The sequence below is a fragment of the Macrobrachium nipponense genome, chromosome 39 (assembly GCF_015104395.2).
Source record: "Macrobrachium nipponense isolate FS-2020 chromosome 39, ASM1510439v2, whole genome shotgun sequence".
In the NCBI taxonomy this organism is placed as follows: Eukaryota; Metazoa; Arthropoda; class Malacostraca; order Decapoda; family Palaemonidae; genus Macrobrachium; species Macrobrachium nipponense.
The window spans coordinates 12,969,584-12,990,811 of record NC_061099.1 but is presented as its reverse complement, the minus strand read 5'-3'; the positions used below and the strand labels follow the sequence as shown (position 1 = coordinate 12,990,811).

The following is a 21,228-nucleotide window of genomic DNA, read 5'->3' as shown; positions in this document are numbered from 1 at the left end:
GGTACCTCAGGTAACTAAATGACAAGACTTTATCTGCAGCGTTGATAATGCTGACAGTTAAAATACCCACTTTGTGGGTAAATCAATGGGATGTTGTTCAGTCTGGTCAGTGACCAGGCCTAATTCAGGTGTTCAGGGAGTGTATTGCAATATCAATCAAATACTGTACTCAGGGCTTCCATACAAAACCTACAAAAAAAATTACCTTGTCTGAATGTTGTCCTAAAGTGAAATGTGGTTGTATCTTCATGCTGTCCTGTTTGTGCAAAGCATCAACAAAAGAAGACATAGCCCAAAGGTAAACAAATCCATCTTCACCCCCTGATGCAAAATAGTTACCACAAGGAGTGAACTTGAGACAAGTAACAGGCTGGTAGTGACGGCATGCAACGCCCAAAAGCCTTCCTGTTGTCAATTTGTACAAATAAACTTTCTCATCAATTCCTGGAAAAGTACAACTCCAATTAAATACTTGAAAGATTACCCTTACTTTTAGTACATATTCGTTAATAGTAATAATAATAAAAACGAGGTTTTGAGCAATCTAGAATTACATGCAAAGATTTTGCAAATACAAAATAATCTAGAATTATATGCAAATACAAAACAATCTGGTAATAATTGATTCTACAGTATAATTAGTATAGAGACATGAAAATAATTTTAATCTTAACTATTTCTGAATCCATTACTCACCTATAACACAATATTTAGGTCCGACACAATTGACATCCATACTAGAAACTTTTCCAGGAACAACTAGACGTAACTGTAGAGATTCATACTGGTTCATTATCCATGCTTGCAAAAGTGGCTTATCTCTCTGCGCAGAGATTAAATATTCTCTATTACCTGAAATGAATAGACAAGTTTTAAAACAATATGTATATAAAAAGTAGGATATAACAATATATTCATCACCTACAAAGGGCTATTTTAGTATATATATATATATATATATATATATATATATATATATATATATATATATATATATATATATATATATATATATATATGTATGTATAACTGAATCACGAAAGTTAGGAACGTGATAAATCCATAAATAAAGATAAATGCCACGAAGGAAAAATAAACGAAGGAGTCTGCAAGATCTTCGACTTAAAGTCCTTTACTGAGCAGAATACTGACAAAAAATACGAGAAAAGACAATACAAGAAGGTTCATATAACTGACAGATAGGGATTATAAAGGGATTAGTACCTAGAATCCGACACACCTGGAAGATAAGAAACCTTCCCAAACAAGCATAAACAAAGGGTGCAATTAAAGGTTTAAGACAATCATCTCAGATACAATTTCCAGACAATTAAAGGATTTTGACGTAGGAAAAATCTATTTCTGGGCGATTGGTTCGTGTCGCCCAGCGAAATAATCCTTTAATCCATTATTTCTAAGGTAAATGATCTAACAAATACCAGAGAATAAACAAAATAAAGAAAAGGTCAGTATAACTGACTCGCTCACCCTCAAGGAGGGCGTCGGTATGAACACTAGGGCGAGTGAGACCACTACCACGAACTTCTTGCCAATAGAAATCTCCCACAACAAAACCCCACAAGAGGAGAGCCGACCCACAGAACGGGGCAGCAACTACTACTACTCCAACCCACACTCGGTGACTGCCGCGCCTCTGGTGGCCATCCTAAAGTTAGCAATCAATCTTGAGCGAAGGGTTGGGAAGAGGTGGGATTTCGCTGGGCGACACGAACCAATCGCCCAGAAATAGATTTTTCCTACGTCAAAATCCTTTTTCTGGGCTCAGTTCGTGTCGCTGCGCGAAATTGTACCAGAGAATTAGCACAAGATTGAAAATAAAGAAGGTCTCAATAAAACTTAAAATTTCAATTAAATACTATAATTGCAAGAAAAATATATATACATACACAATTGTTCATAGAGCGTGAATAAAGAACAATACTTAAAATTAACTTAAAGTTAACATATATACAAGGGCTTACATGGGATATATGTTGAACTTAAAACATGTGTATGATAATCATAGGCAAAAACACTTAAAGTAAGTACAAATAAACAGTATCAATAATGTAGTAAAGTATGTATATATGAACAAACTTAAAGTAAAAACACATTAAACAAGTTCATACACCTTAATAAAAAAATCAATAACCATTGTAAATGGAGATGTGGCACACTAGCATAAAAATAAGGGGACCACATCACAAAGATCAGTATATACAATCAATTGTGGGTGACCCTAGCAAAAAAATAAGGGACACCCACTAAACCATCACAAGAGCAGCTAAGACTCAAGGGTAGACGTAGATGAACAAGGTAGGTATAGACAAACTGTTGGCTGAGATAGGTAGAAAGGAGATCTGGATCTTCAACTAAACTACTGAGCAGAGTCGGGGGAAACTATGTTACCCGCCGCAACTGCTGAAAACTTCAAAGATTCCAAAGACTTTAAGTAGTGACACTTAAATACTGTCGGCGATTTCCATCCAGTATACTTTTTCAAATCATCAAAATTCATGTGTTGAAAGTAGTTAATTGAGGTGGCTACTGCCCTGACATCATGAACCTTGGGGAAGGATTCAGGGTTAGCTTGTTTAATAAAGTATAGGATCTGTTGCCTTATACCTTTAATTGATAAAAGTACCCACCTTCCCCTTTTTCTCTTCTAAAGAGAGGACCCGAAGAGGATGAGGATGTCCTGGACAGAAAGGCTCGTAAGGTCGTTACTGGACAAAGAGAAAGATCTTGAGGAAGGGGTATAACCTTCCAAGGTTCCCACCTCAACAAAGGATCCTCATTCTTTGCTAAAAAGCTGCGATCCGGAGAAAGCAGAACTTCTCCTGAAGGAAGAAATTCTACGTGATTCGCATCTCTGGATAACACCGACAGTTCTGGAATTCTAGCTCCTGAAGCCAAGCTTAATAAAAATAATGTTTTTCTTAAGAGCCTTATAAATGAACATGTCGTGTTATTTGTATCTGAAGCCAGCTTTAGAACATCATTTAAAAACCATGACACTGACGTAGGCCTTACTGAAGGTCTAAGTCTAGCACAAGCCTTGGGAATAGACGAAAAGTAAGAATCTGTTAAGTCTATGTTAAAACCCAGTTGAAAAATCTTCTTCAAGGCTGACACTTGTTTGTCGTAATGGTACTAGCTGCTAACCCTTTTTCAAATAAGGATCTGAAAAAGGATATAGCTGAATTGATTGTCATGATTTTAATGTCTGCTTCTCTCAGGAAGGATGCCAACTTTTTAACTGCAGCATCATACTGCCTTAAAGTTGAATCTCTTTTATCTGATTCCAGGAAAAGAATATTTCGTGGATCGATATTTGCATCTCTCTTGGCCGCAAGCTTCATGAAGTCCATAAAGTTAGGGTTTTGAGAATTCCTGAGGAAGCGAACACAGTCTTCATTTGTACTGACTGGGAGAGCCTGGGATTGGGAATTCGAAGAGGACGAAGACCCAATTCCAGAATCAAGGGGTACCAGTTGCTCTTCGGCCAGTCTGGGGCTACTAGAGCTACTTGACCCTTGAACGTCCTGAGTTTGTTCAGTACTTTCAGGAGAAGATTCACCGGAGGAAAGACATAAATCTTCTCCCAGTTGTTCCAATCTATGGACAGGGCGTCCGTGGCATAGGCCAGAGGGTCCAGGTTTGGGAGCCACATAACAGGGAAGTTTGTGTTCGTTTGAGATGCAACAGATCTACTTGCAGGCCTGGTACCTTCCGGAGAATCCATTGGAACGAACTGTTGTCCAGTGACCATTCCGATTCCAGAGGAACTGAACGGGATAGAGCATCTGCTATGACGTTTCTCACTCCGGCCAGATGGGTGGAGGAGAGGTGCCAACTGAACTAGTCCGCCAGGGAAAAGATGGCTACCATGACATGATTCAGGTGTCTTGACTTGGAGCCTCCCCTGTTTATACAATGGACTACTACTGCGCTGTCCAGAACTAACTTCATGTGAGAGTTCTTTGGCGGACGTAACCTCTTCAGAGTCAGGAACACTGCCATTGCTTCCAATACATTTATGTGAAGCTGGCGGAACTGAGGTGACCATGTTCCCTGAACTTTCTTGAACTGAGAATATCCTCCCCAGCCGCTTAGTGAAGCGTCTGTGTGGATAGTAATTCCGGAGGAGGAAACTGAAGGGGTACTGATATGGACAGGTTCTTTAACTTTGTCCAAGGGCGCAGACGATTCCGTAGAATCTGTGGTATTGATGATACCTTGTCCTTGGATCTGACATTTGCTCGTGAGCGCCAGATCCTGGTTAAGTCTTTCATCAAGATGTTTGTCACTGAGGCAAATTGGAGGGAACCCAGGATTCTTTCCTGGTTTCTCCTTGAAGCATATTTGTACTTTAGAAATTGTTTCACTGACTTCGCTATTTCTTTCCTCTTGGCTGATGGAATCGACAGAGTATGGGAGGATAGATTCCATTGAATGCCCAGCCATTGAAAGTTGGACTCCGGAGTGAGTCTTGACTTTGTCCTGTTTATCTGGAACCAGATATTCAGGAATTGAATGACTTTCATTGTGGCTTGACGACATTCCTCGACTGTTGGAGCCCAAATCAACCAATCGTCGAGGTACGCTACTACCATTATCCCTTGAGACCTCAGTTGTTGAGCGACTACTTCCGCTAATTTCGTGAACACTCTGGGTGCTACATTCAGACCGAAAGGAACTACCTTGAAGGAGAATGCCTGGTCTCCTAGTCTGAAGCCCAGGTAAGGGCGAAAGTGTCTTGCAATAGGGATATGATAGTATGCGTCTGTAAGATCGATAGAGGTGGTGACAGCCCCACAGGGAAGTAAGGTCCGCACCTGAGAGATGGTCAGCATTTTGAACTTGTCGCAGAGAATGGCCAAGTTTAAGTGGGACAAGTCTAAGATTACCCTTCTTTTTAATGAGCCTTTCTTTGGTACGCTGAACAAGCGACCCTGAAACTTTAATCTGTTGACTCTCGCTATTGCTCCTTTCTGGAAGAGCTCCTCCGCATACTCCGTCAGTTCTTTTGATGGAAGTTGAAGGAAAGGTCTGGGTGGAGGAGGGTCTCCAATCCAGCTCCAACCCAGGCCCTTCGACACAATGCTCTGTGCCCATTTGCTGAATCCGATGCCGGAAGAGAAACAGCCTCCCTCCTACCTTTTAGATCTCACTGCTGCTGGGTCAAGTGACCTCTGCGGCCTCCACGGAAGTGCTTTCCCCTGTTGAGTGACCTTCCTGATCCTCTCTGACAAAAGGATCCCCTAGCTCTACCTCCCCTGCCGAACCGGTCATAGTGCTGGAAGGCTTGACCTTCGAACACCTGATTAAAGGCGGGGGAGACAGCGTAGGAGGTGGAAGGCTGAGCCTGAGAAGAAATCACGTAAATGGGCTGAGCCGGAGTCTTCGAGGTAGAAGGCTGGCCTGATTGTACAATCGGCACAGCTGACACAGCTTGATTGAATCTTTGAGGCTTCTTCTGATAAGGCTGGTAACGCTTCGCCTTTTTCAGCTTCTTGCCTGCTGCAGCTTGATCTTGGCGCCTCTTTGCAGTGAGGCCCCAACGATCTTTGAGGCTCTGATTGAGCCTTGTTGCCTCATTCTGGACCTCTTTGACCATAGCTTCTGGGAAGAGGTCTGCCCCCCAGATGTTCGATGAAAGCAACTTATTAGGCTCATGCCGAATAGTTGCTTCCTGGAGGACATGTTTTCGGCAATTGACCCTAGCAGTCACAAACTCATACAGGTCCGATTGGACCGTATAAGTCTGTGACTTGGTCAACAACTTGAAGAGCGGCTCTGAAGCATATGAAATAGCCGCTACCTCTGTCATTGCCATGGTATTCATTGACCTGGCAAGCCTAGACTTGGCCTCAAACTCAGCTTGAATGAGGCTATCAGGAAGTCTAGGCAGCTTCTCGCCGAACTGGTCCATGGCGCAGTCCGGTTTAAGCTTAACTGCCGAGAAGGTGTTAGGCAGATCCTCCCACAAGTCTCCAAGCGAAGGGAGCAACGGAGAAGTGGGATCTGCTTCCCTTAGCTGAGGTAAGGGTTCCCCTTTTAGGCCAGCTGGGATGGTTACAGTGGCGATCTTCGTTAAGAAGGGGAGAGGAGCCTCTTCTTCCATCGTAAAGATGGTAAAGGGACTCTTGAACGCCTGAATCCTGGTGTTCGAGCAGTCCATCTCCTCTAAACACCTAAGCCACTCCCTTTGAGCTTTGTCCCGGGAGTACAATACTGTCTCCCTCGGGACCTTATCCTCCCTAGTCATGGCTGCCTCCGTCAGCCTGGCGTAGCCAATGAACGGCGGTTGAAGGTTCTCCGGATAGAACTCGAAGTCCTCAATCCTTCGAGTACCGCACTCTGGAATGGAGATGAGTCCGTCCTGGAAATAAAGGGGCATATGAAGCCACTCTCCAGGGGTTGTTCATTGAGAACGGAGGCAGAGAATCATTGCATGGGGGGAAGCTGCACCAGACCAACACCAGGTGCCGGAGGAGTAGCTTGAGGGGCCTGGTTGAACCCAGATATAATGTTCTCCTGGGTTGAGATCCTTTCGGATAACTGGGAGAACATCTGCTCCATGCTGGTCCTCAAAGAACCCACCAAGTCCCCCATCTGCTGCATCATCCCAACGGAGAAGGCGTTGGGATCAAAGGCCGGAGCCGGTGCAGAGGTGGAAGGGTAACTCGGCAGGGGTACCTCCGGAGGAGGAGGAGAGACCGTTGACTCCGCCGGAGTACGGGGCCTCTCCTTTGAGGACTTGCTCTTAGAGGACCTACAGCCAGAAGCAGACGATTTACCCTTCTCTGCTCCGGGGTTCAAAGCCGAAGACTTACGAGACGATGACGTCGACGAAGTCTTTTTGGACGACCAGCACGGAACGCCTTCGTAAGGGTTTTCTGCGCTCTGTGTCCCTTCTCTTTGGGTTTCACAGAAGCGCTAGGCGACAAGTACTAGAGCTCAGCTCCAGTAAAGCCTTGGAAGGAAGCAGTTGATATAGCGGGAGAAGAAGATCCAGAAGCGCCCAAGGGAAGCCCTTGGGTGTCCAACGTACCTACCTCGACCAACAGGTCGTCAACACCTACCATCGGTTCAATATTCAGGTCTAAAGTCGCGACTTCCGCAGAGATATCCTGGCCTGGTTCCTTCATGGATGCAGCGATCTGCTGCTGGATTGTTGTCATAGTCGGGGCTGCCTCCGCCGGGTCGACGTACCCCGTCGACTTGCCGCCAGGGAACAGCAGGACAGCCATCCTCTTTTCCAGAATGTAGGGCTGTCCCTTGGCGGCGTTCTTGCCGAAGCCGCCGACCCAAGCCCTCAGGGTTGCAAGAGCGGTCTCTCTAACAGCAGCAGCCTGTAAGAGAGGGCGTCTATTAGTTTAAGTTTAAAGTTGAGGTTCAACCTTAAACTTAAAACAGAGCTTAAACTTACACTATTTGGGGATGTATTTCACAACATATGAAGAACTTAAGCTTAAAAGATACCATTAAAATTAAACTTAAGAAATAGTACAGTATTTACATGTTAAAATGCAGCTGGAAATACTTACCCCGTCCAAAAACTGACCCACAAGATCGTAACAGATCGTACAGGTCTCATGGTACCAGACCTGCAGATTCCCATGCGGAGTCGCGCACGGAGCGTGGGAACCATGCATCCCAGACGACGTTCATGGTTCCGCAGGGGTCCTGGAGCATGGCGTTGCATCCTGGATGCTCGCAGTTGGTAGTCTGTAAGTGGAAGGATACATGAGTACCAACAGAGATAACACTTACAGGGCTACTTTAGAACTCCGATGCATGCCGGAGAGTGAAAAATTTTTGGGCATAACCCCTCCCTTATCGCCTGAATAGGCTATAGCTCTGGTGTGAGCCGGAGTAGAAAACAGGGGCAAGGGAGAGACCCAGCTTAAGATAGCTTAATATAAACTTATGATTAACTTAAGCGTAAAATAGCACAAAATTCCGGAAGATGATTCCGAAATGCGGTGGTATCCGTCTCTGCCGGTGTGCCGGAGAGACGGGGTGATTAAGCTAAGGAGACCAACTGCACGCCTGAGGTCCGCCCGCAGGCGGGATACCAACTCCCTCCCTCGTAATCGACGGAGCTCCGGTAAGAAAATAGAGCACCGACAACCCGGGGAGGGGCGAGAGGGCGAAACAGAACTCGAGCCAACAGCAGGGCAACGGAGCAACAAAGGAGGGGGGAGGCCAACCCCCCTACTTCATCACAACGGAGCACCGAGAAGCAGAGAGACAAGGTCATAGCCAGTCCAGCGTCTGTCCAGCCTCCCCTACTCCCTCCGCGTAGGGAGAGAGGGAGACAGGCCCGGATGGAGCGAGCAAGGACGGACCTCCCTCCCCCCAGCTCTATGGGAGAGCAGGAGGAGGGCAGGGTGACTGGGATGGGCGTCTGGCTGTACCGCGATCACAGGGTGACCACGAAACGATAACACGATAAAAACAACGAAATCTATAGCCTAGGATAATGCAACCAAACTGATCAGCGAGATGCAACCGTAGATGCAACAAAACTGATAAAAAGGAAGCAACAAAACTAATGGGGACCATGATATAATAAACCTAGGCTAAGATAACGTACCAGACGCCCTAGGCTAACCAAAATCAAATCAAATAATTAAAATAACACCAAAGTAGGGGAAATAAAAATAGTAGGAGAAAAAATCCAGGAGTGTACGACTAACCCGAAAGAAAGTCTACCATTCAAAGCTAGCCTGGGCCGATACTAAGAGCTATGGCTAGGGTCTGGATGGAAAAGATAATGCCTACGTAAGGTATAGAAAGACATGCATGCATGACATAAAACCAATGTAGGCTAGATCCCCTAACGAATAATAATCATAAAAAGGGCTAGAGACGCATAGAATAAAGGGAAGGTTCCAGGTATGGGAGACCGAGAACGAACCCGCCACGAGGCAGAACAATGCCGCCATGCTTCCGACCGAGAACCCGTATTTATACCTAAAAAACGGCAAATACTGACTCAAGGAAGGAAAAAACTAAGAAGGAACCTTTTGGAATACTTAACTTAGCTGATGCGATGGCTGAACGTTCCATTTTACACGAAAATCCTCCAAAAAGGGCACGAAAAAACACAGAGTAAGAAAATGCACCGTCTCTTGGGCCTCTAACTTTAAAGGATGGCCACCAGAGGCGCAGCAGTCACCGAGCGTGGGTTGGAGTAGTAGTAGTTGCTGCCCCGTTCTGTGGGTCGGCTCTCCTCTTGTGGGGTTTTGTTGTGGGAGATTTCTATTGGCAAGAAGTTCGTGGTAGTGGTCTCACTCGCCCTAGTGTTCATACCGACGCCCTCCTTGAGGGTGAGCGAGTCAGTTATACTGACCTTTTTCTTTATTTTGTTTATTCTCTGTTATTTGTTAGATCATTTACCTTAGAAATAATGGATTAAAGGATTATTTCGCGCAGCGACACGAACTGAGCCCAGAAAAAGGATTATAGGTGACAGCTATTCGGAACCTGGTAAACAAAACCATATTCACAAAACATGACAGACATACATTACAATAAAATTTAATAACTCTAAGGCAACTGATTTTTATTTAAGTCGGTAATTATATCTTTGAGGTCATTCTTAAACATGTTACAGATACAAGGGTCTAAATGAAAAAGGCCACGACTAACATTGAAATTACAATGAAAAGTAAGTTGTATTAAAGCAGATTCTAAAAGATTTCGTGATAGGACATCTCTTGACCGTGCAATTACTGAACTGTCAATCCAATTAATTCAATGGTTGTTTTCACTTAAATGAATAAATAATGCATTACATTTTTGCCCAGTTTTTACAGAGTATTTATGATGGCTTAGCCTTACTTCTAAGCCTTACTTCTAAGCCTTTGCTGGACTGTCCGAGATAGAATGAGGGACAATCCATACATGGAATTTTATATATTATGTTGTTGCTTTCTCTGGGGCCATTTTTTATTAACATTCTTTTTAGTGTGTTATTATAGGAAAAAACAAGGTTGACATTAAAAGCTTTTAACAATGGTTTAATGGTTTCAAATCCGTTAAAATAAGGCAAACTGAGAATGTTCTTAGAATTTTCTTTCTGTGTGTTATTTACAGTATAAAACTTTTTGTGGGCTTTATTATAACAAATGTCTAATATATGTGAAGAATAGCATAAATCTTTCCCTATTTTTCTTATGTATTCAATTTCTTGATCCAAATATTGTGGACTGACAATTCGCAATGCTCGTAAAAACATAGAGGAAAAAATTGATATTTTTATATTAAGATGGTGGCCTTAGAAGAAATGAACATAAGTTAAGTTGTTTGTGATTGTAAGTTTACATTCAATGGTGAATTTTATCAACAAATTTTTGGCATGGCAATGGGAAATCCTTTATCACCTTTGCACTCAAACCTGTATATGGAATTCTTTGAAAAACGCTACTTACCTAATATCATTCATATTCCTGTAAAGTGGTATCGTTACGTTGATGATTGTTTAGCTGTTCTTCCTGTTGGTATTGATGTAAATGATTTACTCTCTAAATTAAATAACCAAGTACCATCGATTAAGTTTACTCTAGAATCAGAAAAAGACAATTGCCTCCCTTTCTTAGATGTTTTGATAACATGAAGAACCATTTCAATGTAAATTCAGTATTTTATAGGAAACCGACTAACAACTTAACTTATGTTCATTTCTTCTCAGGCCACCATCTTAATATAAAAATATCAATTTTTTCCTCTATGTTTTTACGAGCATTGCGAATTGTCAGTCCACAATATTTGGATCAAGAAATTGAATACATAAGAAAAATAGGGAAAGATTTATGCTATCCTTCACATATATTAGACATTTGTTATAATAAAGCCCACAAAAAGTTTTATACTGTAAATAACACACAGAAAGAAAATTCTAAGAACATTCTCAGTTTGCCTTATTTTAACGGATTTGAAACCATTAAACCATTGTTAAAAGCTTTTAATGTCAACCTTGTTTTTTCCTATAATAACACACTAAAAAGAATGTTAATAAAAAATGGCCCCAGGGAAAGCAACAACATAATATATAAAATTCCATGTATGGATTGTCCCTCATTCTATCTTGGACAGTCCAGCAAAGGCTTAGAAGTAAGGCTAAGCCAGCATAAATACTCTGTAAAAACTGGACAAAAATCTAATGCATTATTCATTCATTAAGTGAAAACAACCACTGAATTAATTGGATTGATAGTTCAGTAATTGCATGGTCAAGAGATGTCTTATCACGAAATCTTTTAGAATCTGCTTTAATACAACTTACTTTTCATTGTAATTTCAATGTTAGTCGTGGCCTTTTTCATTTAGACCCTTGTACGTATCTGTAACATGTTTAAGAATGACCTCAAAGATATAATTACTGATTTAAATAAAAATCAGTTGCCTTAGAGTTATTAAATTTTGTTGTAATGTATGTCTGTCATGAATGTGATATGTTTGTTTACAATTAGTTCGAAAGCTTCACCTATAATCCTTTAATTGTCTGGAAATTGTATCTGAGATGATTGTCTTAAACCTTTAATTGCACCCATTGTTTATGCTTGTTTGGGAAGGTTTCTTATCTTCCAGGTGTGTCGGATTCTAGGTACTAATCCCTTTATAATCCCTATCTGTCAGTTATACGAACCTTCTTGTATTGTCTTTTCTCGTATTTATGTCAGTATCTGCTCAGTAAAGGACTTTTAAAGTTGAAAGATCTTGCAGACCTCCTTCGTTTATTTTTCCTTCGTGGCATTTATCTTTATTTATGGATTTATCACGTTCCTAACTTTCGTGATTCAGTTATACATATATATATATATATGATATATATATATTATATATATATATATATATATAGATATATATATATATACACATACTATTATATTATATTATATATATATATATATATATATATATATATATATATATATATATATATATATATATATATATATAACAAAAATTAACTATGAAGAACAAATTCCTCTAATAAACAAATAAAAGCAATAGTAATGTTCATGGAAACTTGATACCTGTGTTTCAAATAAAAACTGAGTGAAAGAACATCTACACTATTTCTTGCTGAACCACAACTCTGTCTGACTACCAACTGGGCTACCCACTGCTGTTCTTAGGGATGAAATCCACTCTAAACTAGCATTGCCAAGATGGCCATTGATTCATCTTATCTTTCTAAGTATGAACAAATATACATCTACGAAAAAGCCTCACCTAATGCGCAAAGAGTAGAATATGCACATGCAGTGCCTCTGTAACTTTTGAGAAGTGTTCCTGTTCCAGCATCATATACCTGAAACAAAAGGCTAAATTGGTAATGGCATACATCTCAACCAGAAAATAAATTCCAAACCTTAGAATACTTTTTTAATTTATGAAATAACACTTGTAAAGGTCAAGTACTATATAACCTTTTATGAATTACATATCTTGATAAATTTGAACCTAATTCACCTCTGGATCAAACTCTACTGAGATCTACTTTAGCATGAAAAACCAAGACAATGAAGAAGGCATCATCAGATAGCCTAACTTATACTGTATTTCTAACATAAATCCTCTGTACGACTAGGGCAACAGAGGGAAAAGAATAGTACAGTATTTATTTTCTAATCACCTGCAGACACTCAGCACCGGAATTCTGTGATGCAACAATAACCCCATCCAGTAAGGGCTCCATTTTATCAGTTTCCCCTGACACCTGAAATCATAAGAAAGCAACTGATTATATGCAAATGACTTATGTATATATGAAATGGAATACCACAAATTATACAATCTTATCATATACACTACATCATAGGCATTCCTAAGCATTCAGAAGCTAAACCTTTAGGGTTCAGGTAAAACAAGGTAAGATCTAGCACCACAAATGAGATTAAGTTAGAAAAGTTATATGTAAATGTAAAGGAAAAGGTCACATGAAGATATCCTTTATGAATGTAATCTTTTGGCTAAACAATATACTAAATCTTTTGGGTAAACAATATAGTAAAGCGTGTAAATAATGCATTACTGGTGACTGATCTGAGAAAATTACTAAGATAATGAGAGATTTACATACTGTGTTTTGTCCACAATTTTAAAGTAATCCCTGAGGAGCTGTGCTAACTACAGCATCATGCATAGCTTCCATCATGTTCACTACAAGCCACTCAGGGGGTAATGTAATAGGGTAAATGACCAAGCTGTACATAGCAGCCACCGATCCCAGAATGCAGCCACCTTCCCGAAAAAGTACTGGAATTCGCTGCCAAGAGCATTAGTCAAGAGATGTGGCCCATTCTGGCAGCACACTGAGACCTCTAAACTCCTCTCAAAGTAAGTGTTTTATCCTAAATTACAAAATAATGGCATAATTCAAGCATTTTTTGTGAAGTGGCCGCTTTCTGGGAGAGGTGGCCGCTATGTCACCGCTCGGTCATTTATCCTAACATAAAAGAAACAAATTTCTCATCTTGGTAATTTTCTCAGATTACCTCACCTGTAAAGCATTATATGAACCATTTTCTATAATCTTTAGCCAAAAAATTATATTACTAAAGGATATCTTTGTACTATGGCCTTCTCTACATTTACCGGGTTAGGGTAAATGACCAAATTGTGACCATTCATTCGGAGAAAGACCACTTTTTTCACTCGATATATAATTGGTGAAACAACAAAACAATTAAATCTTTAAGTATACCATTCAAAAGATTGAAGTTTTGTCAACAAAATGAGATATATGAAACCACCATACGAACTAAAATAAGCATGTGACATCTTCGTAAAATATGTTTTTAAGATAGTTTTAAAATCCAATATGGCATCTCGTCGGAGTTTGCTCAATTAATGTCCAGAGTGGCCATCATGTTCTTTCCAGCCTTCCCAGCGCTTATTTGAACAATATTTGCATATATATGTAAAGTTTAATTATATTACTCAAGATTCTAGTAGTAATCAGCACAATAAAACAACATTTTGTTGCCTATACTAGTGAAAGTATGAGATGTCTTATTTTCGGGGTCATGTTTTGAACTGAAATGCATTTGTACCTTGTAATCAGTGGTTTTATCCTTAATGTCATCACAACTGAAACTCCACAGTACTTATTTGATTGTAATTATACACATTTTGTTCTTAATTCACTCCAAATTCCACTTGAAATATGCGAGTTTGTTCACAGCGAAGCCGTGGCGGGAACAATTTTCTAGCCTTGTTGTACATCTGGCTGCCAAACACATTGGCGAGCAGATGACACATTAGTGAATTGTTAATGACAAAAAATTTGTATTTTTTTGCTGGCACATTTCACAGATTTAAGTCTATATTACTATTTTTGACTTTTTTTTTAATTTCTGATAATTGTATGCCTGAAATAAATGTAACCTTTAATATTAAGTTTGTGTGCTAGGAATGGCAAATCATCCTTGCCAATTTAGTGGAGCTTCACACATATGCCAATGCCTTTACAAATTGCTGCCATGAATTCTAGTTGTCATAGTAATACAATAATGATAAAATTGCTCTAATATTTATGTATATATACTACAAATAGATATGCTAATTTCACCTATTTCCACAGTTTTGTGTAAGTTATACCTGGTTAGGAGGGTAAACACATACCAATTGGCAACAGTGATAAATGTGAAGTACAATGCATGACAAAAGGTTAATTTATAATTGGAACAAGATATCACTAGTATTGAAGATTCATAAATTCTCATTCTAAGTATATATGGTGTGAAAACGAACAAGTGGCTTTGGGAGTGGAGGCAATTGCGTCACATATCTTCATATATCCAAAATGTAAATAATAAAGATATGTTAGCATTACAATTATAACAATTACATGAATAGCTGATAACAATCTGCATGAATAACTGGTATGCTTTTCAGATATATATTGTGTACATATTTAAGTCACCATTTTCTGCAAGAAAGTTAAGTACAACAATTCATCTAAATTAGTACAACAGCCACGATGTCTTAACGTCATAGTACAGGACTGAAATAAAGGTCCTAATTTCAAAATTATTACTTAAAACACTATATTATATTACAAGTACCATCCTACTTACAACCAAGCTTGGTTCCGACCCACTGGTTGTAAGTCAGAATAGATGTAAGTCGAACCTTAGAAAGTGGCCAACATACTGGGTAGGGTATAATATCAAACCTTTGCTATATAAAAGTGCCTAAATAGTACTATAATGTAATGTACAATCATTATTTCAATCTTTTTACCATAATGCACTTCTACTAATATATTTTAATCAATTATGTAATATATATTATGTACAATCAGGTATCGAGTTACAATGGGGTTAGGTTCTTGCATGCATGTCAGAAGTCGATTCTTACGTAAATTGGTTTGCAATTCAATCTACAGTACAGTTCATACCAAATGATGGTGCTGATAGGGCAGGGTAACTCAAACTGATGCTGCTCGAGTGATGAGAGCTCTCACGAGATGGCGCAGTGCCAAGTACGTCAATGGTCAACTGTCAGAAGTAAGGTTGTAAGTACGAGAGGTCATATGTCGAGCAGGTTGTAAGTTGCATGGTAGTTATATACAAAACTTACATTAAGTATGTAATATATATTACACTGTATGCAATATACCTATATTACTAATAAGAAAAAAATAGGAAACTGCCAAAATACACCATAACTAATGTTCACAGCAAAACCACTGAAATTTGTGTCAGGAATCTGGTTACTTTTATAACAAATATTTTCAAATTAATTATCATGAATACATAATAAATTTATGCAATTCATAACCTTATTCTGGTGTTTAACTAATTATTTTAAATGTTATCTAGTGCACTCTTCTTCTTCTTCTTCTTCCTGAAAAATCACCAGGTTTCCCCGGTCACGAGTTGAACACCATCATCGTTTAAGATCGTTGTAAAGAAAGTGTACCAGCGTCTATGGCTACAAGTGTTCTGCAGATTTAGCACAGGAAATGGAAGTTTGTTTACACAAGCGACTCCCCAACATAGAGATGGCATCAATCTTCTGTATGTAAGGTGTTTTAAGTAAAAATTTCTAAAGCATCATGGAGGTAAGTTAGCAGTGCGCATGGCTAGACTTCATTAACCTCTGTTTAATCAGAATTTATGGCCTTAATTTCTTACTTGGGAGAAAAAACTTACTTCAAGAGGAAAGTGGAGGTCTACAGGTGTTGCTTCCACGGACACTGGCTCATGACTTATGTCTATCTTAGTTTACAGGAAGTGCTAATTATTATTTGGGAAGGTGGTAGCTCAACAGTATAGGTGGTTGCCAGGTGGCTATCCGATATTTTACCCTATACGTACCTAGCCTATCAATGTATGCATTTGTAGGTCTTATTTTACCAATAATTTTCAGTTATCACAAAAAAACCAGTTTCCCCTCTGAGGAGCCACATTTTTATCAACTCACTTCTATCCGATGGAGGTATTGCCTAGGCTAGTGAATTAAGGGGGCCGCCCAGTACCCTTATACTATATATATATATATATGGGGGTATAGGGCAAAAAATGCAGTCATGAAAAAATTAATGGAGCTTCGTATGGCAATGGAGAATAAGTACATATACAAAATATTTCGTTAAAATTCCTCTTTCTTTCGTAGTTACAGGGTAATTAGTAAACATAACTCAATAAGCCAAAATCATTGATCAGTACAAGAAACTGCAATATTTCTTCTGTTATCATAAATTTTGATAATTATTGTCAATGAAATTGTGAGCAATGGCATCTGTAGAGATTCCATAAGTCTCAGAAGAGAAGGGAGTTAGCTTACCACCTTTCAGTGCAAGCACAAATCTCATGTAGTGTGCACGTCCGAGTTTCACCTCCGACATTCGCTTGCTTTTACGTATGTTTATCTTTGTTTTGCCAAGAATTTCATCATGCCAATGAGGAAAAGACAAGCAAAACATCTCGCTAACATACAGACGAAGAAAATTCACTCTAATAGGATTACAGAATATCATAATATACGCAATATTAGCGTAGTTAGTGAAGAGAGAGAGGGAGGGGTGCGTAGTAAGGAACGGCCCCCGTCTTGCCTGATGCACACGTCGCACGGTGCCCCAGGCTACGGTCTTTGAGCAAAGGGATCTTCACTTATGATAAATAACAGTTTTTGTTTAGTAATACCCAAAAAGGAATATGAAATTTATAATAATCATGATTTATCAACATTGTCTTTGTAAAAAGAGAGTACACATTCGAGTTTCGCCTGACATTCTCTTGCTTTAACGTTTGTTTATCTTTATTTCGGCAAGAATTTCATCATGCCAAAGAGGAAAATACAAGGAAAACATCTCGCTAACATACAGAAGAAGAAAATTCACTGTAGCAAGCCAAGTTAGTGAAGGGGAGAGAGAGAGAGAGTTGTGTAGGAAGGAGTGCCCCGTCTTGGCTGATGCAGTGCCCCAGGCTACAATATATGAGCAAAGGGATCATCATTTATGATTAAATTATTATAAATAACATAGTTTTGGTTTGTTAATACCCAAAAAAGAAATATACATTCATAATCATTATTTATTAACACTGTCTTTATAAAATACAAAGGAAAACTTTGAACGCCCGTATCTCAAAACTATACTTATTGACCTTCAAATTCTATCTTCTCACTTAGTTTTAAAGCTATAGCATTGAAATTTGGTATATAACTTAGAAAGACATTATAGAACAATCAAATAAAGCCCTTTTTTCCAATTTTTATTTGTTTGTTTGTTTGTATGGTATTTTTATGTTGCATGGAACCAGTGGTTATTCAGCAACGGGACCAACGGCTTTACGTGACTTCCGAACCACATCTCTCACTCCTCAATGGAATGGCCAAGAATCAAACCCGTGATTTATAAGGTTTATTTTTTTACCATAATGAAAAATTCATATCTAGCAAAAAAAAAAAAAAAAAAGACTTTTAGATAAAAAAAACTCACTTGATTGGAGGTCTACATCAGATCTATAGATGGTAGTAATCCCAGGTCTTAATAATTAAATATCAAGGGCGGGAGGAGATAGAAGTTTGAAAAAATGGTATTTTCAGGATAAATTGCCCTGGCGTCACAAAACCAAAGGTCAGAGACAAAAATCATATGCGGTTTGTAGATGTCCCAAGTCACCTTATTAAGTGGTATGAATGTCAAAGTCCTGTCTTTAAAAATTGGCATTAGCCGGCCGGCCCCCTTAACCTGGTATTTCCATTGAAAATGTCAACAAAATTCATCATTGCATCAAAATCTAGCTATAGAGTAATGCATCACTGTGTGGGCACCTGCACAGACTAATTATCCACTTTTCACTTCATATTAAATCGGTGAAACAAAAATACAGTTCAATATTTAAGCATGCCATTCAAAAGATAAAAGTTTTGTCAATAAAATGAGATACTATATGAAACCGCCATATGAACTAAAATAAGCTTGTGAGGTCTTCGTAAAATATGTTTTCAAGGCAGTTTTTTAATCCAATATGGCATGGTATAGTCTCGCGGACACCAGGCATACACTGGTGGGGACGTCCTTCCCAGCGCTCATTTGAACAATTATTTGCATATCTATGTAACGTTTAGCATATCTATGTAACGTTTATTACTTTTTTACTCAATATTGCAGTTGTAATCAGTACAATAAAACAACATTTTGTTGCTTATATTAGTGAAAGTATGAGACATCTTATTCCTACGATCATGTTTTGAACTGAAATGCATTTTCACTGGTCATCGGTGGTTTTATCCTTACTGCCATCACAAATGAAATTCCACAGTGCTTATTTGATTGTAATTTTACACATTTAGTTCTTAATTCACTGAATTCAACTTAAAATGCGTGATTTTATTCACGCCAGAAATAATTTTGTACGTCTGGCAGCCAGATCTTCTACATGTAAGGTGTTATAAATAGAATTTTGAAAGCGTCATGGAGGTGTCATTGAGGTAAGTTTGCACCACGCATGGCTAGACTTTCATTAACTTGTGTTTAACCGGAAATTATGGCATTATTTTATGACTTGAAAGAAAACTCTTAGTAGGGTAAACAACTGCATGGACTGGCTCAACACACTGAAAAAGTACTTATAACGCGTCCTGACACCGGAGATGGTCATCAGTCACAAGTTATTGTTGGTGAGAGAGGGAGCTAAAGACCTCTACTCTCCTTCCGAAGTAAGTATTTTCTCCAAAGTTAGAAATTAAGGCCATATTTTAAGATTTAAACAGAGGGTAATGAAAAGGGTGGCCAACGGAGTGCAAACTTCACCAAAACGCTTTCGAAATTTTTACTTACAACTCAAAATTTTTAGAAGATTGACGCCATCTCGATGTTTGAGGACTTGCTTGTGTCAATAAACTTCCCATTTCCTGAGCTAAATCCGCACACCACTTGTACCCATAGACGCTAGGGCACTTTCATCACAACAATCGAAACCCCGACCTCTAACCAGCGCTTATCGAAGGGGACTACGGCATTCTTTGTGGCGTTTTGCACTCTTCAATTGTTTATCAGTGTTGTCAATTGGTATGTGTTTACCCTCCAAACTGGGTATGAGAATTACACAAAACCGGGGAAATAAGTGACATTAGCGTATCTATTTGTAGTATATATACATATTACAGCAATTTTATCATTACTGCATTAGTATGACAACTAGAATTCATGGAAACTGTTTGTAAATGCATTGGCGTATGTGTGATGCTCTACTAGATTGGCAACGATGAGTCATTTTTCCTCGTGTCGTCTGCTCGTAAGTATATATCCGAAATATTTGTGATTTTTCAAGGTTAGTTTGGTTGCAAAAAAGGGATAATAGACATGAATTAAATAAACATTTTGAAATAAAGTTAAACTAAATAATGAGTAAAGTAAACAATTAAAGGAATAAAGCTTTGCACCCCTAATCAGTGTTGTCGTCTGCTGCTCGTAACTGTGTTTGTGGAGTGAGTACTTAGGAACCAGGAACAGCAACATGGTTCAAGTGCAATGTGAAGTGAATTAAGACCAAAATGTGTATACTTACAATCAAATAAGCACTGCGGAGTTTCAGTTGTGATGGCAGTAAGGAAAAAACCACCGATTACAAGGTAAAAATGAATTCAGTTCAAACCATGACCTGGGGAATATAAAGTTTCATACTTTCACTAATATAGACAACAAAATGTTGTTTCATTGTGCTGATTACAACTGCAATCTTGAGTAAGATCAATAAACGTTTCATAGATACGCTAACATTGTTCAAATGAGTGCTGGGAAGGCTGGGAAAGATGGTGGATTGTCCGTGGCTAGACCGGCCAGCCTTACGATTGCCGCCATATTGGATTTCAAAACTGCCTTGAAAACATATTTTACGAAGAGCGTCACATGCTTATTTTAGTTCGTATGGATCTTTCATATATCACATTATGTTGACGAAACTTCAATCTTTTGAATGGTAGTATGCTTAAAGTTGTAATTGTATTCTTGTTTCACCAATTAAATATAGAGTGAATAAGACCCGGCCAGCGTGATGACAATGGATCATCCATGATTGTTTACCCTATTTCGAGAGGAAAGTACAGGTCTCGCTGTTGTTTCTACGCTGGTTGGGTTTTGAGTGGCATCTAATTCAGGATACTGGAAGTGCTAAAGTTACTGTTTGAGAAAGTGTCCACGCTGCTGTACAGTGTCCGCCTGTCTGCACAGCGGTGCATTACCCTACCTAATGAAAACTCATATTGATGATCATAAATAAACCTAGGGTAAAAACATCAAACAGGCAGGCCACGCAGGCCAGCTACCATCAGTGCAAGCCACCCTCGAAAAAAGTACATTATAACGCGTCCTGACACCCGAGATGGGCATCAGTCGCGACTTGTTGTTGGTGAGAAACGGAGCTAAAGACCTCTACTCTCCTTTCGAAGTAAGTATTTCCCCAAAGTTAGAAATTAAGGCCAATTTTAAGATTTAAACAGATTTAAACAGAGGGTACTGAAATGGCGCCCACGGCAGTGGAAATCTCACCAAAACGCTTTAGAAATTTTTACTTACAACTAAAAATGTTTCGAGATTGACGCCATCTCGATGTTTATGGAGTAGCTTGTGTCAATAAACTAACCATTTCCTGTGATAAATCCGCACACCACTTGTACCCACAGACGCTGGAGCACTTTTATCACCAACAATCGAAACACGATTTCTCATCAACAACAAGCCAGGCGTAAACA

General features: G+C 39.2%; 1 protein-coding gene across 1 annotated transcript in view; it reads right to left on the bottom strand.

Annotated features, from left to right (window-relative positions):
- Positions 1-21,228, bottom strand: part of LOC135209959 (WD repeat-containing protein 18-like) — a 64,626-nt gene that overhangs the window by 39,773 nt on the left and 3,625 nt on the right. The window contains 4 exon segments of the mRNA XM_064242685.1: positions 206-444; positions 697-852; positions 12,253-12,331; positions 12,656-12,739. Of these exon segments, the coding sequence (XP_064098755.1) occupies positions 206-444; positions 697-852; positions 12,253-12,331; positions 12,656-12,718 (537 nt within the window). The 5' untranslated portion in view covers positions 12,719-12,739.